The sequence below is a fragment of the Alligator mississippiensis genome, chromosome 1 (assembly GCF_030867095.1).
Source record: "Alligator mississippiensis isolate rAllMis1 chromosome 1, rAllMis1, whole genome shotgun sequence".
NCBI classification, from domain to species: domain Eukaryota; kingdom Metazoa; phylum Chordata; order Crocodylia; family Alligatoridae; genus Alligator; species Alligator mississippiensis.
In genome coordinates, this window is record NC_081824.1 from 363,914,405 (window position 1) to 363,932,405 (window position 18,001).

Here is an 18,001-nt window from a genome sequence, read left to right on the forward strand (position 1 = left end):
ATTCACCTCCTGCAGTAGCTGAAGAATGGAAAAGAAGTGTCATACTGTTAAACTTGATCTCTGCAATGTGGTTAAGCTTTATACTCTAAAATGACTATATTATCTCTGCAATCAACTAGGCTAATTAACTAAGGTTTACCTACTCCTTTCTGCTTCTTTACCTTTCATATACATTCTCTTCCCCTTAAACCACTCACCATTTCCTTCCCTATTGCTCCCTGAACAACCCCTTCCCCAACCTAATTACACACCACCTGAAAACAACATTTTAAACCTGACTTCAACTCCCTCCCTACCTTGTATACCTGTTACACTCCCAACCAAACAGTTCCTCTGGCAGCAAAAGCTGCAAAATAAAAGGGTTTCCCACGATAAAAGCATCAAGAGGAGAAAAAAAAAGATCAGACGTGACATTTCAGTCAGAAGACTTTCTTGAAGCTACTGTAAACCTGATCAAAGACAATACAACTGACTTTTTCTACTGTTTCTACAGCCTGAGAGACGTCTTCATGGGCAATATGTTACCTCCCACTTAAGGATGGGTTTTTGACCAGTAAAAAAAAAAATGCTGGTGAAATGACCAGACAAATATTGCCAAATAATGGTCAATTATATTAAGCAACAATTTATTAGAATGGTAAAGAGAGAATTTATTTGTCAATAGGTTAGATTTAAAATAAAAAAAAACAAGTTAGTTAACTATTACTGTGAAGCAATTAAATTCAATTAAAAAAATGTAATGAATTCTCATAACTAATAACATTAGGTACAGGAATGATATTCAATATGAAACAGTTTGTTTTCTTCTCTTTCGCTAGGGTTGCCAAACCAAGAAAAACATTTTTACTAACAATCTGCAAGCTTTTTACTGGCAACCAAATTTTTACAGACATATTTATACTGATATATGTTTTACATAATGTAAATGGAACTCTTTTGCCAGAGCCTACCCTGCTGCTAGGCCCCTATTAGAAACACTCGGTTCAAATTTAGCAGTTTAATAGTGATCATAGTCAAAAAGTTTTTTAAAAAAGTGTGGCTGTCAAGTAAAAAGTTTGCAGTAAATTCGTGGGTTTGCAACCTGTTTGACTGTAGCAATGATTTTACACCATACTGCCTCACCCAGGGGCCCATACTTACCCCCATACCCTGAAACCCTCAACTGCACTCTGAACCATGCTGCCCACCCCCCAGCCTTACTTACCCAGCAAGCCCTGCTCCCCCTGTCCCAGCACAGACCCTCCCTCTCCCCCCAAAGAAGCCTACCTACAAACCAGCAGTGTTATAGGCGGTGAACAAGATGCAGCAGTAGCAGCACATGGTTGGGAGGGATGGGGTCTGAAGCCCTAAGAGCTCCCTGCAGTGCTGCACTCCCACTTGGACACCAGGTGATGCTACTGTGCTCTGTATGTGCTTCAGCACTGCATCCAGCTACTTTCCCACCATGCAGCTTCAATCAGCTCCAGCTGCTTAGAGCTTTTACTGACAATTCAAGTATTTTATGGATTTTACAGACAGGCATTTTTACTCTGGTTTGGTTTGGTTGGTTTTAACAGACTGTCCATTCATTTATGGACAGTTGGCAACCCTGTCCTTGGCTTTTATCCTGGAACCTCAGGGTCAGCCCGAGCAGTTAAAAATGGAAATTAAACAGGAATAAAATACATACAGCTATAAAACTATAACAATAACTAAAAAAGACAAATATCAGTTTTTAAATGTTCCTAAATGGAACGTGTGCAAGTAACTCTGATTTGCACAAGCCAGGCACACAAGAAGCCCTGCACTTGCTACCAGACGACACCATAATCCAATAAAAAAGGTAGGTCATCTACACAAGGGTATTCTTGGCTTCAAGGAATATTTGACAATATTTAACTATGGTCAAATAATAGATGGTCAGTTGACTAGCTTGCCAACTTTACCCATCTTCTCCTTATTAGTACCATTTTGAAAGAAAACTCCTAAAATACCTTTGACCCAGTTCACCCAGGCTGAATATTTTTTCAAAGTAAATAACACTTTTCCATTTTTTTAATATATATTTACTCCTCAACTTAGAATAAAATATAATTGGAAATTCACCCACAACACTGGATTTCACCTCCTATTGGATGATACCATGTAATATGAAAATTACAGAAGTCCCACTTTTTTTCAAATTTCAAGTACAGTTTACTTAAATTTATAAAATCAGCTTCCTGGTATGATAGGGAGCCATCTCAAGGTCAGTCCAATTGTTGGCCCACCCACTTGTCTAGGGCAGTCCGCCCACCTGACTCTCCTGCCACGCCTTTGTTGGAACAAAAAAGTTGTTCATAGGCAAAAGGCTGCCCATTTATTACCCGGTGCCAAATAAAAAAACCCACCCTCGAGTTATAAGTACCACTTCTAACTATAACCAGCATTAACCTTCTAAAAATCAAATTTTAACTCTGATAACTTGCAATCTCTCCAAATGCATGCCAAATGTTAGGGCATTTATATATGCCCTAAATGTTCAGGCTATGTTCTTCTGCACTAATAAGCAACTATACATTAAACACTAAACATAACTGCATTTCGGCAAACAGTAATAAGCAATGAATAATTAAAAGCAGTTTGAATTTATACCATCCAAGTTTGTCAACCATATAGATTTTCTGAAGCAAACACTGGAAAGTAGTGTATACTGCTTTTAGAATAAATGCTTCAAAATGCAGATATGCCTCAGCTCCGGGTGTAATCAGTGGTGTTAAGGATATATTGGACACGTATTATACAAGGTCCTACTTCACACAAGCAAGGACAGTAGAATCTGGCCTCCAATTAGCTAACATAACATCATCAAATATTTTTAGGAACAGTAAGCATAAATCTTTAAGATTTCATTTAGCTTCTGAACTCAATGGTAGAAACCTACAACAAAGATGAAAACAACATGTACCTGTATATTAAATGAATCAGCTGTGTTTAAAATACTATCAGTATCCATATTATATATTTTATACAAGATTATGAATTTAAATTAAAATGGCCTGATCATCAGTTTTCTTGATACGGAATAAACATGGTTCAATTAAAATAGAATAATCTCAAGTACTACAATCACAGGTGCATTACAGGAACTTAAACAAAGGGCTGTGGAGATGGAGACAGAAGCCCAGCAGGGACTCTGTTGATGGAACCATCTCCACATGGGTGAGCTAGAACCTCCCCCTACAGGAACTGCTTCTGTCCTTGGTGGCAGCCCACAGGTGGTGGCCAAGAGGTACTGGACACTTCATAAACCTGAACAATTTTAACTCTTGGATTTGATCGGTCTTTTATTATGTAGCTTATTTATGTACCCTTCACTTACAGCATTGTTTATTTTATTGTGCAGTAACTGATCCTTTCAAAAATACCTGTGTCACGGCGTGGGGTCCTGCAGGAGGGTCGTGATCTCCTCAAGGCCCCCTTCCCATGCCAAGTTGGCCCAAGGGCACCCTCACTTCTTGCCCACCACATCTTTGATGGAGCATAAATATATGGGAGGCTGCCTTACATCCTCTTGGACACGGTCTGTTGCAATATCTGACCCTGTGGACTCCCGACCCCTTGTGGGTCCTGCTCTGCAATGGGTGCTTCAGGGGCACCCTAGCTTTATGGGCTATGCGTGGCTCCAACCACTCCTGTACCGCACCCCAAGCTTCACAGATGGAATAGACGTTGTTCAGTCTGGGCCTTGTTTATGATCTGGCCCCCTTGTCTTCTCTGGGCCCTGCCTCTTTCGATCTGCGCCCTCTCTGGTACTAGGGCTCTCCCCAGTCCTGTCTCACTCAGTGCCCCCTCTCCGGGCCTCTCAAAGCGCTGCCCCCCCTCTCCGGGGCTTCTCAATAATGCTGCCCCCCTCTCCGGGGCTTCATTCACGCCCCTCTCTCTGGGGCTCCTCCACAATGCGCCACCCCCTTCTCTGGGGCTCCTCCACAATGCGCCACCCCCTTCTCTGGGGCTCCTCCACAATGCGCCGCCCCCTTCTCTGGGGCTTATCAATGCCCCTCTCTGGGGCCTCTCAACTGCCCCCTTTCTGGGGCTGGTGTCAGTGCACCCCGACTGCTGCGCCCTCACTGGTGCTGAGGTCCCCTCACTGCTGTGGGTCCCCTATGAGGCCTCCTCCAACCCCTAATAGCCTCACCCAAGCCACCGGTATTAAACAGTAAACAAAACGCAAGCCCTTCAGCTATAACTTAAACAGAAGCCGCCCGGCCATAACAACATTCCAGCCTACCAGGGAATACTCCATCCCTCAGCCGTGCCAGACACTGCTCCTTCAGTCAGGCTGCTCCCCTCTTCCATGAGAGAGAGCTCCTTCCTCCTTGGCTACTGGCAGGGAACTGCTCTGGCCTCAGCCCCTAGGGTTTATAAGGAAGGGAGCCAGGCCCTGTCTCTTTCAGTCAGCTGACCGCTGGCAGGTGTGATCACTTGCTAGCTCCAGTTGCCCTGGGAACCAATAGCTGGGCTCGTTATTCACTGCTAGGGCTCTTTCCCTAGCAGTTTCCCCTCTTTTGGAGCAGGGCACCTCAGTGCTCTGCGACAACCTGTTCATTAGTTGGTCTGTTAAGATCCAGTGTACTTAAGTCTGGGTCTGGATAACAGGTTTAATAACTGATACTGATTTGGGAAATAGGCCTATCCACTGTAAATATGATCCTTTGTCCACCCATAATGGAAGTATCCCTTGTTTCTACATGCTTGTTGTCAGTAAATAGAGATCCTTCCACACAGTTAAAAATTTTAAAAGTTGTCAAGAAAGGCCTAAAAATAACCTCTTCCTTCCAACCCACTACCTACCTCATTACTAGTCCAATGGTGCAATTTAGATCATTTGAGACAGAGGAAAAAACAATCAATGGGAAAAAAAACTTATTTTTCTACCACATCATCAACAATAGGTACTGTAAGAAAAGGAAATTTTAACACAGACTTATCAAATCCACTACTTTCCCTTACCCTTGATTCTAATTTAAATAGGGGTTTTAATTCACTGCCTGGCTCTATCCTCCCAGGAGAAGACCTGGATGCATAAAACAACCCTACAACGGAAAAACAAAAGTGATCAAATCCCCAAAGACTATAAAACATAAATGTATTCTTTTATTTGCTTTAGGTTGTTCTTAATGGAAAGCTGTTCACATATGTACAATATGCAAAACTAGAAGCTTTCTAAAATCCTCACCAAAATATATAATGAGAGATATTTACTTGCCTTGGTGCCTCTTCCACAACCTTTTGATTTCTTCTTTGAATGGAACACTCTCTCTCATTCAGCCACAATGCACTGCCATGCTTATCTCCCAAAACCTAGAAAAAATGTTGTTATTAACAAACAAGAGCAAACATCTGGCCTTTGACATTCTGCAATAGGAGTACTAGGGACAAGCAACCTACCTACTTTGAAGACACAGTTTGATGAGTTCATGAAAGGAGTTGTATGATGGGACTGCCTGAGACAGAAGGGAACTGGACATGGTGACCAAGAGGTTCCCTTGAGTCATTTGTTCTTAAATGCCCATATTTGCCTCAATGTTTCCCCAGTCTTCTCCTCCCACATCCAACTTTGTACCTTCTTGCATCCTGCTTCCTATCCTTAGGGCATTTTCATTTACAATATCTGCTTCCTCATCTTATGAGTCTCTCCATATAACCTCTTTTGTCTATGCCAATTCTAATGTCTTATCCTTTAAAAATGAAGTACTCCAATGAAAAATGAGTAGATAAAAATAGAATCACTATACTCATACACCTGTACCTGATGTGAATGCAGTTGGTACACCATATTCAGTGATAAGAAGTTTTATTATTTTTGTGCTTTTCAGCACCACAAAATAAGTACAGCTCTGAGTGCACTTTGCTCATATGCCAACAAAATAATTATAAAGAAAAGTGGGAATAATCCAGGTAGATGAAACAAAACTCTCTGAGTTTTGACTTCAGTAAGACTTCTTATGTGCAAAAAAGTTAATCACAGGCTAAACTGTGATAATGGCTAAGAATCAGGATACCCAGCACCTTCCAGGAACTCCAGTGAGAGTTCCCACTCCTACTCGCAGCTTATCCAGTTCAGGACAGCAGCACCTGAACTCTAGAAATTCCCATGGAGACTTCTTTAACAGAAGAATAGAGTTGGCATTACAAATGTTTACATTATTATACAGGACTCAAAAGTACAGTAGTTTTGCTCTGGTGGTATCTCTCTTCTGAAATCAGTGGATACTGCTTTTTCTTTCCTTTTGTGACCAGCCCCATCTCAGACCCTCTCATCAAGGCTGGCCAAAAATAATCCACTCGAGCTTTTTTGGCAGAAACTGTTTTCAATTAACCAAACTTTTTTTTTCTGAAAAGTGTGGACTCACAGTGGAATTTCAACTTTTCATTTGACAAAAAAGAAAGCAGAAATTGCCAATGGAAAATTACAACAAAGAAGCGGTAGAGGGTTGTTCCCACCCATTTATCAAAACTTTCCATGAGGAAAAACAAAAATTTTTAATTGTTTTCAACTGTATGTTCTTCTTATAGCAAAATCACTACATTCTTGCCTTTCTTCTCCCCAGTTTTGAAACACACGCAACCTCTAGGGAAGTTGTTTATAATACTTCTCATGTTTGCAGTCTGTATCTTATAACTGCCATTGTGCTTTTATCCACAACTGCAGATATTAATGTTTAATACCTGCATTCAAGAGACAGCTCTTAAACATCAGGCTTAATAGTGTAAGCAAGGAACATCCAAAGCTGGCCCTTTAATTCTATCCAGAAGCCGAACAAAACTGAAAAAAGTAATTGTTTTCAGAATGCATTTACCAAAAGAATAATGATCTTTCATTTCTAGTGGGATGAATCAAAACGCACCTCTTTAATTAAAAAATGTGTGTTCCACCAATAGCATTTTTTCCTCAGTGGTAATAAAAGGAAGATATTTATCAAACTATTACCAAAGAATAGTCTTTTTTGTGAGACTACAAGATTTGTTTCTTACTGGTATTTGAATTTGCAGACTCCCTTTTACACTAAATAATAAAATATCATTTATTGTGCTTTCTTCCCCTTTTTTTTGGATTTAGCCAAATACAATTTCCAGTGACAGTATTTGGTATTTGGCCAAATACTTTTACAATTAGACATTCAGTTTAACCTTACTTTAAACTCAGGTCCTTCATGTCAGGTATTCTGGGAGAACAAGATGCCCAGATCAATGCAAGCTATAAAGTCTATTTGGACTCTTTTTTCCTGTTAATTGTTTTAGCCTTTTCTTATGTTTTACAAAGTGATTGTTTTATAGGTAGACACAGGAAACTCCTTACTTACATTTTTAAGTAACCAGAGTCTTGGAGCTGTGAGAGAATGTTAAAAAAAAAGTTCTGTTTAAAACTTACTGTTAAATTAACAAATATTTGGCATTTGGTCCCAAATTGTTTATACATTAAATAGTTTGAAAATAAATCAAAGTCAATGTCCCACACTGGTTTAGAACATTAAGTTTAAATTGTGTATATATCTTTAATATACCTTTACAAGATCAAAATACATGCAACAAAAACAAGATTAATCATTACCTGTGTTATAAATAAAATTATCAAGTATTAAAATCAATGGTGTTTGTTTAATATTTGTATAATTATTCTATTTATGGAAGCACATTGTCCTTAAAAGTGATACTGCCAATGTTTTTGAAAGATAAAAGTACTTTAATAAGATATAAATAAAGATGGATAGCAACATTGGCTCTAATTCACTAAAAAACTGAAGCATTTAATTCAGTCAATCTCTATTTTGGAAGATTTCTTTAATTGCAAGCTTTTGGGCACAAACACCCTTCATCAGGCATTGGAGAAAAGATTGTAAAAGTTCTCCTGGGTAGAAATTCATTTGTTCCCAGGAGAACTTTTACCATCTTTTCTCCAATGCCTGATGAAGGGTGTTTGCGCCTGAAAGCTTGCAATTAAAGAATTTTTTTTTGCAAAAATCTTGTTGGTCTAATAAAAGATATCATTTCTACTACAAGTCCTGATTGTTTTTTCCACTGGGCCAATATGACTACAACCTGGATACCTATTTAGGAAAGCACTTACACACACATTTAAAGTTACGCATGTGCATGTCCTATTGACACCAAGAGCATTCTAGAATTGGGTTCTCAAAAATATCAACTGAATTTCTTATTCCATTTTCAGTCTTCTTAAAACTGCCTTGTTTCCCCACTTGTGGTGGTAGTTTCTGGGTTTTATGGACATAATGAAACTGACTACATATGTTCATATGCACAAGTTTTGCATCTATTCCCCTGGGAGCAGAATCGAGCCTTAAATTGCTTCTATAAGCATACAAAGGGGAAAAATAAGGATGAATAGTTAAACTCTTTGCGTGCTTTTTGTTCATTTGGGGAAAGAAGATGTATGTAAATTGGGGGTGTGGAGGTATTTTTTTTAAACAACATATAAAATCTGACAGTCACTATTACTCTGTTAAGAAACTGCTTACTTTAAGACCCTGATCTTTCCAATATTCATGTATGTGCCTAATTTTAAGCATCTGAAGAATCCCACTAATGCCAATGGGACTTCTCACATGTTTAAAATAAAGCAACATGCATGAGAATCTGTAGGATCTGAATCTAGAATGAAACATTACTACATAAAGAGCATTTACCTTCATCTAGACTCTTTTATAGTTTTTTAATCTTTAAAAACCTAGCAAGATACCCAATAGCTGAAGTTTTACTATTTTTTTCCTTTTTTTAATCATTTTGGAAACAGAAGAGATGGTATATGATATCAAAGAGAAGAAACAGTGGTTTACAGTTTCAAAAAAGTGCTCACTTAAAGACATATTAAAAGGACCATATTTCCAGAGGCCTGATAACAGCACTTTAGGAAAAATCAAGCCACTTTCAAGTCCATCAAGCTGAGCACCACAAAAAAGACGGTCAAAATGACTGGTTACTTTTGAAAACTAAGGTATGAATTCCTAGTTGTTTGACCTCTGTGGTGAATTAAGATATAGACTGAAACTTACTGGTTTAGTACACACCTATCCCCAGTCAGTCAAAAGTTAAGGTTTAACATTCACCCCTAGCAAAATGATGGACTTTTCAGAGCCCTGGGCTGGAACAACCCAACTCAGGTATCAGGCAGGCTGGTGTTCCAATGAAGCCACTGCCACAACAGCACCAGTGGCTTTTCCCCATCACTACTTCTCCCTGTCCCCTAGCTGCAGGATGGGCACAGCTCTTTGCAGGCTGGCCCCAGGTTCTCTCCTCAGTGTTTGGCTCCAGCCTAGGTGCAGGCAAAGCTTCCAACAGCCAAAATGCCACCAAAACCCCCAGCTCTGTGGACCGGATATTCAGCAGATAAGTTGTTGCCACCGACCCCTGCCCTAGCAAATTTATTTGCCCACTTCCCTGATACTACAGTAAATCTGTGGTTAGGCAGAAGTTTTAAATGAAAAAAAGATCATAATCAGGTCACATCATGCATGTGACTGGACATATTCAGCTGTGTCAAAGGGGCTGAATATTGTTCTCTTACCAAGCACTCCACATAATCAGCAGGATCTTTTGGTTTTTTATATTAAGTATTGAGCTGCTGTCAGAGTATCTCAATCTCTCCCTAAAAAAAAATCATGTGGCAAATTATAAAGAATTCGTATTTTGGACTGGAAAAATAAGTGAAACTTCTGTTAAGGAGATTGACATGCTCATTATAGATTTCTTGTCAGAAAAGATTAAGTCAGGGTTACTTGTACCCACAGTTAATTCCTTCAAGTATGACATGAAAAAAATACTCAAAATATTAAAACGGCAAGCCTCTCTAACAAAACCTTTTTCTTTGTGAAACAGATGTTGTTTGGCATCAGTAGTTTTATTTTGGTTTATAGGATGTCTAGTGATACAACACATTGGAAAAACATGTCAAGTAAATGATTTCCTAGGTCTAAAAGCACTTGCTTGGGCCCTTAGAGGGTTAGAACTTTGATTTTTCAAAATTCTAACATAAAAAGTCTCAATTAAAAATTAGTAATAGTGAAACATCTTTATATTCTTTTGCTTAGAGTATTAAGCAACCTAACAGAAACTTATTCAGTTTTGGTTTGGGTTGTGCACAAAACTCTGATTTGATTCTGTAAACCATGTATTCTGTGCCCAGTATTTTGTAAGCTGAAATAATAAATCCACATACAAATTATTTAATTCCAGGAACATTTTATAAATTAATCCAAAAAGAGGCATTATGTGATACCTACTCTTCCCCTGTACATAGTTAGAGAAATATTCTAGGGCATTATTTTACATGAATATGATTTTGTTCCCATATCAAATTGGTTGCAATATAAACAAACCCTGTGAGAACAATCACTTTACTTTCCTTTATAGAAATAAATACATAAGACTACATTAAAATGTAAAGAAATTCCCTGAAGAAAATCTAAAGGTCATTGTTTTTTAAAAAGAACTTTACTATGAAAATGTAAATAAATGTAGAAGTTTCTCAAACTGTGTAAGATCTGTACCTTATCTTTTTAGTTTTAATTCATTCTACATATGTATCTGATACTACTAACATAATATAAATCAAGGACTGGGAAGTTTACACAGTGAAGGCCAATAAAATTCTTTAATATACATAAAACTATACTTTTTAGTACAATATTCAAGCATCATAAAAGTGCCGATATAGTTGTGACTGGGCCTCCAGTCTTAAAAGCTCTGTTCTTAATCATCCAAAACTTTTTTTATATATTTTTTTTGTTCTTGTATAAGTGCCAAAGGAAACTGTTTTGGAAAAAGTTGTAATGCTGTTATTCTGGAGGAGAGAGAGACAGGGGATTTTTTTGTTTTATTTTTTATTTGAACACTAAAATTGTTTTCTCGTAGTTAAGACATAATTCCTTGTTTGTGCATTACATCTAAATCACAGATTTTGTTTTAAAGTTTCAGATTCAGTGAAGTGCTTTAAGAAGATTCGTAATTCTCATATGAATAAAACTTGTATTCAACTTTGTAAGGAACTGCTTATAATACTCATAGCATTCATCCAAGTATCTCCATTTGCTTCAAGGGAGCTATACCAATTTATACCAGCTGGGGAACTGGCCCAAGATCAGAATTAATCTTCTTTAACAACTAAGCTACCCAAGTAAAACGATACTTCTGTACACTGTGAGTAATGAGCCTACACATAACTCATATCTTAAATGGTGCAACTGATCTCAAAGCGAAGATAAGCGCATTGTTTAATTATACACCTCAGACATTACAACACAAGCGAGACCCTCATTTAGTTTTTCTATGTTGGTTTCTTCCTAATGTATCTAAAGGAAGCAAGCAACCCCTCTCTAGCCAAACAAGGAAAGGTTAACTGAGCTCTGAAAGAAGTCTGGTCTAACCCACCTTAGCATGAAAAATGCTCCAACAGTGTGATGTGAACAGGAAAACGGAGAAAAATTAGAGGCAAACAGGTTTTTAAGGTTCAGACAGATAACAGGAACACAGATTTTTCCTGACCTCCTTGAAGGCAATGGGTGACAAACAAATGAATAATTTGAGAAAATGCAAACAGCTTTCTTAAGTATGGTAAATAACCATATTGGGGTAGATAACCCCAAGCTACTATATAGACGAGTAAACGATAGATAAATATATGGATGGATAGATGCCCAAGTCTGGCCCTCTCTATCAGAAGAGGGGCTAGGCTTACGTGCCTCTTTTAACCAAATTTTCACTCAGCCAGGTGGAAGATTATGGTATGAGGGATATACTATTGTAATATTGCCAGAAGAGGCAGCTAAAAAGATGCAGTTGAATAGCACATATCACAGCCACCTTAGACACAAACTCCCTCCAGCATCTGGACTCTCCAATTTTAGGTTTAGAATAGACTCCCACAGATTTCTTACCACCCACCAACAGGCTGCCTATCACAAGGGGCATCTATCTATTACCTGGGGCATCCACCAGAATCTATTCTAACATGTTGCTTGAGAAAACAACTAAAATCTAAGCCACAGTCTCCGAGTCCCCTGGCAGATATTAATTTAAACACACAATGGGATCTGTGGAATTTTATCCAGATCCCAAAAACTGTGTTCTGTGCCATACCAGACATTCAAGATCCAGGACCTTTAAAGCCACACCATGAGGCCCAATGTCAGGGATGGGTCACAGCCAGCTTTAAACTTGCCAATGCTGAACCCAGCTTTAAATGTTACCAGAGCTCCTCCCTGCAATGGAAAATTAAAACCAACTGTTCAGCCCAGCACTGGGTCTGTCTGATCTCGCTTTAAATGTCCTCCTGTAGGAGGTGGGGGAGGAACGTGAGAGGGGCTGATGGGCTCCTTCCATACCAGCAAGCTTAAAGCCTCTCTTGTCAGTCATGGATCGGGTTTTAATATGCCACATTATCACATTAAAGCACCATCCAAACCAGCCACAAAGAGCATCTAGGTAGAACATGTGGCATGTTACAGCTCATCATGTGATTAACATGTTAAACCATCCAATAAATATAATGTCTGCCAGGCACCTTAGAAATAGAACAGAGTTTGATATCCCTAACATCCTTACAGTCATAACAAATATGAACGTGCTTATAGTCATAATGCATGTTTAGTCACACTGGAACCCCAAAAGGTTCAATCATTTCAGGTCTTACCCACGAAAGCGGAACAAACCTGGATTTCTATGTGGCGAGGGTTATCAATGAACTTTTCTATCAACAGTCGATCATCACCAAAACTTGAAGCTGCTTCTTGAGAAGAAAACCTAAAACCTTCCCTTGAAAAAAGAAACAAAGAAAAAATAGGTTGGCAAAAAAGAAAATTAAGTCTGCTAGGACCTGAATCACTGGGAGTTTTGCTATTCACTTATATTATACTATCAGTGTAAGCATTTTCAACATAAATGCTATTTTCACAAAGCATGAATTAATTCCTGTAACAAACAGATATTACTTTTGTGTTTTTTCTTGAAAAGGCAGATGAAAAGTAAAAAAAAAAAAGAATCAATAAAGGGAACTCCAGACGCATTTAATACATTTCAGAATTTTTCAGACAATTAGACAACGTTGAATAATGACTATTTACTTTATTATTCAGTTAAAATAATTCAATAAATTTAAAAAATAACAGTTACAGAACTTTACATTTGGTAACAGTAAAGCCCACCACTAATTGTTGTGATTCATAGTATCTCAATAACAGCCAAGGTTAGTTATATATAAAGTAGATTAAAGGACCAATTTCAGATGCTTTGCTCTGTACCTTGTAAACTCAACAGCTACATACAGCTATACATACATACAACAGCTTCCAACACAGTACTGTGTTTCTCAAAATATACAACTACACCCATTGCTCTTACATTCATTCCCTCCCTGCCAATCTACACGAGAGCTGGGCCATACCTTGCACACTCCTTTATCAGATTTTCCCTCTTGCCTCCACATACTCTTTCATAAACAACCATTTGAATTTCATTTTTTTGGTTAATCAGATACCATAAACACTGGTTTTGCTTTCACTGAAAGAACATTTACCACTGTGGGTCATAACTTCAGTCTGTATGGGAAACTTACCACCTCTAGGTTATGGACAGAAATTACACATAAACCAGTATACATGATCAGAAACTGGTTCAAATCTGTGACACAATGGAAGTTCAGTACATATAAACCTCAGGGTAGCAGGCTAGCCTTGACCCAAACTGTCTGCTCCAGCTGAGCAGGGAAGTGTGCTTTAGCACCCCCCTGGCTTCTGGCCTAAGCCACCGCAGGCATGTGGCTGCATTTCAAGAATCAGAAGTGAATGTCTGTTCACTTGCTTATCAGTTCAATCTGCACTGCAAATTTAAATAGCTTAGACTAAACTGCGAAGATTGAATTGATTCAACCTCAAGCTTTTTGACTGTCTGAACTTAGCCCTAGTGACAGCACCTTGAAGTGCACAGCACTGCTCTGGGCAGGCATCTTTCTAAATAGGAAGCAGGGGTAGCTGTCTGTGTAGAGTGCCTTCAGCAGGCAAATTAGCACAGCTGAGTGACAATGTGCCAACACTCACACAGCCAAGGCTTTTCTGCTTCCATTTAAGAAGAAATTGCCCAAGGAGTACTTAGGAACACCTCAACTAGGGATGCTAACTAAGTACTGGTGCAAATGTAGCCAGGAAGTGGCACCTAAGTTTAAATCAAATTTTCATAGGGAAGATTGCCTATGATGCAGAGGGCCCAACAGGCAGCATAAAGCTTTCTACTATCCCTTCACCTGGCAGAAAATGGTTCTCTACTAGCCCCAAATAAATCAGTAAAGGGGAAAGGTTTGGATAGAACCACAGTATTGTTACCTATGGAAATATGGTAGTTCTACCAAATGCAGGGGTGCGACATGGCAGCAACTCCTGGTATAGTGAAATCTGGAACACCAGCCATGGAAGGACTATGCTTCAGTATACCCTCGGTTCCTCTCTGTTAAGGCTTCTTGGAAATCTTGTGTCCTCCACACCAGTGCCCTGAACAAAACCCACACATCCTTTTTTGTGAGTTTGGGATAAATGAATCTGGCCTTGCACTGTGCACAAAAATGAGAATATTTAATATCCTCCTCCTAGATTTCTGGATTTAGCTAATGCTTGCTTTGTAATTTAAGTAGATGTGAATTTGTTTAATGTGCATTTGGTGGTTTCCTTCAGCCAGCCTTTTTATTTGTTTAAGTTAAAACATTAAATTACTTATTCAAGAGAAGGATGGACTTTAGGTGTAGGGTAACCATTCTCCATAAAGAGTTATGTTCCACCATTCTCCATAAAGAGTTATGTATGACCCAACTAAGGAATTAAAAACATAGATACATACACACATAAACAGATATACCTGCAGTTATTAGAACAAGTTCAGAGTTATTTTAACTCTTAAATCAAAGGTTTTGTTTCTTTTAGTAAACATTCTATCAGAAAACATTATACACAATTGATTGACTACTATATTTTTCCTTCACTGAAGCATGTGCTAATTAAAAAAATCCAGACTGCAATGCTTGTTAAAAAAAAAAAAATCAATATGCCTAATTACCTAATCTATACATCTGTAAAACCTAAAAATATGTGATTTTCTAAATTAAGTATTCTGATCTTACTGACACAGTTGTATTTGTGTTTGCACCCATGGTGTGATAATATGATAATAAATAAATTTCACTCATTTTAAAAAGTGACTAAAAGACTTTTTCAGATCACATCCACATAAACTAAGCTAGAGTTTGGATGAAAGCCCTTCAAAGAAAAATTGAAGCACACCAGAAAGCATTTGTATTTTAATCATCCCTTTTCTTTGATTCTGTCCTAAACCAGTGATACAGCAAAGCATTGGGAGGTATGGTCTCAGAACCACATCAGAGCGGAGGTTGGCTTGAGATGGCAGAACCTGAAGGTTGCCTTTGCAAACAGAACTGTCCTAGGCTATGAAAAAGGTGCTTCAGTGTGCCCTTTTCACCTACAAAAATTGCCAAGAAATATAACTTTAAATAAATGCACATGGGAATCCTCCAATTCACTGTCGGCTGACTTGTAATGGAATGATACAGGATCACTGTACGCCTTCAGTACGGAGCTGAGCCTCACTACTATTACTCTAGTAAACTGACTAAAAGGAACTGGAAACAAATGTGACATTATATTATTCAATACTAAAATCTAAACTACATGCCAATTAATGAGAAAAAAATTAAAATAATAGCCCTGACATTGTACAGACACTACAAAGAGATTTTCTGTCCAGTTCTGTTTTTTTTTGAAAACCTAATCCAAAATCTTAAAAGGAGGTCTAGATAAAAATAAAAGCCTGGTAATCATTAATACAATGGAATATTTCTAAAATGGTGACTGCTTAATACAGTGCTCTAATAAATTTCTAATGAATATTAAAATGTTTTAAAAAATCTATATTACAATGAAACAGACACCAAAAATGATGTCTGCTATTTCAGCCTGCTAGCAAATTTATTTTAAATACTTCCATAATTTTTCATGATAGTCATGGCATGTATACTATATCAATCACTTGCTTCATATTTCTATCATTTCCATCAAAGTAATCAAATTATAAAAAGAAAAATAGCTGCATTTATTTTTCACCTTATAAAAATGGAATTTCATAAATTTTGTTGGCTTTCTCTATTCACTTCTAGGATTTTTTTCCAAATAACTAATATCCAATATAATTTATGATTATGCCTTATTTCAAGGCATTGATTGATCCCTAATTAGTATCTACCCAAATTGAGGAGGCAAGCAGCCAGTTTCATGGGCAGATCATGGGGCCGGCTGCCACTTTCATAGGCTTACTACGGCAGAAGTCCCCCATGTTTTTGATTGGCCGAGGACCCCTGGTGGCCTTACCCCCCACCGATGGTTGGCCGAGAGGTCTGTGCATCATGTGGTCCCTCCCCCTCACCACTGATTGGTGAAGGGACAGGTCCACACAGCAAGCAGCACCCTCAGCCAATCAGGGGTAGGGGCGGCAGCCACCTTGCCTGGTCCCCTTCATGTCAGCAGCTCCTTTCCACTTTACTCCTTCCCATTCAGCGGCCACACGGCTGGGCTGCAGTGGTCATGAAGACTCCCAATCCCACTGGGGACCCAGCATTTTATTTTTAATATTTTTTTTGTCCACAGATTTTGTGAACATTCCCCAATTTCGTAATTTCCATGAAATCACGATTTGAGTAGGTCCCTATTAATTAGATGCAATTTGATATTTTTGGCCAGAATTACAAAATTACAGGATGCAGGGACTGAATAAAAGAAAGCTCCCAATAATACTGTTCATCATAGTCCTTTCTTCACTGCTATAAAAGGCCCCACTTACAGTTAAGGCATGATTAATTGGTTCTTTATGTCTTAAGTGGTTACCTAGCCACATGTTCAATCAATCAATGGCATGATAAAGAGGAATAAGCTACAAAGTTATTCCACAAAATACATTAAATAACTTTGTACCTACTTCCTATCACACCATTGATTTAACATGTGGCCAAAGGACCCTTGTGGCTGGGAGCCCCATCACCTGATCAGAGCTTCCAGCTAAGGGTGGGGGAGGGAGCATGTGAACTTGAGCCTGGGAGCTCCCAGCTGATGCTGGCTCCCAGGCATAGAAGCACATGCCCCTGCAGCAGGGAGCCCCATCAATTGACATGGCTCCCAGCAGCAGTTAACTCAGCGGCCCAGCCATGGAGGCACTCAAGGTACCCTGCAGCCATGAGATCACAACTGACATGGTGTCCCAGCCACAGGGGTGCTCCAGGTAGGAGGCGACAGACTCTGTGGATGGGGAAGAGAGTTATGATGTACCCTGACTTTAGCAAGGCTTTTGACACTGTCTCTGATGACATTCTCATTAACAGACTATGGAAATACAGACTAGATGAAAGTACTGCAAGATGAATACAGAATTGGTTGGATCGTTGTGCTCAACAAGTAGTCATAAATGGCTCAGTCTAGCTGGGAGGAGGTATCAAGTGGAGTTTGAGGTCTCTCCTGGGTCTGGCATTGTTTAACACAGGGGTTTTCAACCTTTCTGAGTCAGTGTACCCCCGACGGCCAGTTGAGAAGGAAGGAATCCCCCGGCGGCCAGTCAACAAGCAGGGAGGGGGGTCCCCCAGCACCCAATCAGCAACCAGGATGGAGGGGTCCCCCAGCAGCCAGTTGACAAGCAGGGGGGTGGGTTTCCCAGCAGCCGATCAGTGACTGGGAGGTGGGGGTGGTCTCCCACAGCCAGTCGGCAAGCATGCCAGCGGCATGGTGATGGAAGAAGTGCTGGCAGCATGGTGGTGGCAGAAGTATCAGCAGTGGAAATGCCAGTGGTGCAGCAGCAGTGAAAGTGCCAGCGGTGGCACCCACTGCTGAGTACCCCCTGAGGCCACCCCAAGTCCCCCCAGGGATACATATGCCCCCCAGTTGAAAACCCCTGGTTTAACGTATTCATTAATGATTTGGATGAT

The 18,001-nt window shown here is 39.2% G+C and overlaps 1 protein-coding gene across 1 annotated transcript in view; it reads right to left on the bottom strand.

Annotated features, from left to right (window-relative positions):
• Positions 1-18,001, bottom strand: part of PCCA (propionyl-CoA carboxylase subunit alpha) — a 476,911-nt gene that overhangs the window by 283,219 nt on the left and 175,691 nt on the right. Inside the window, exons 10-11 of the mRNA XM_059721102.1 lie at positions 12,687-12,789; positions 5,228-5,322 (exon numbers count right to left, since the gene is read on the bottom strand). Coding sequence (XP_059577085.1) covers positions 5,228-5,322; positions 12,687-12,789 — 198 coding nt within the window. The remainder of the gene's footprint in view (positions 1-5,227; positions 5,323-12,686; positions 12,790-18,001) is intronic.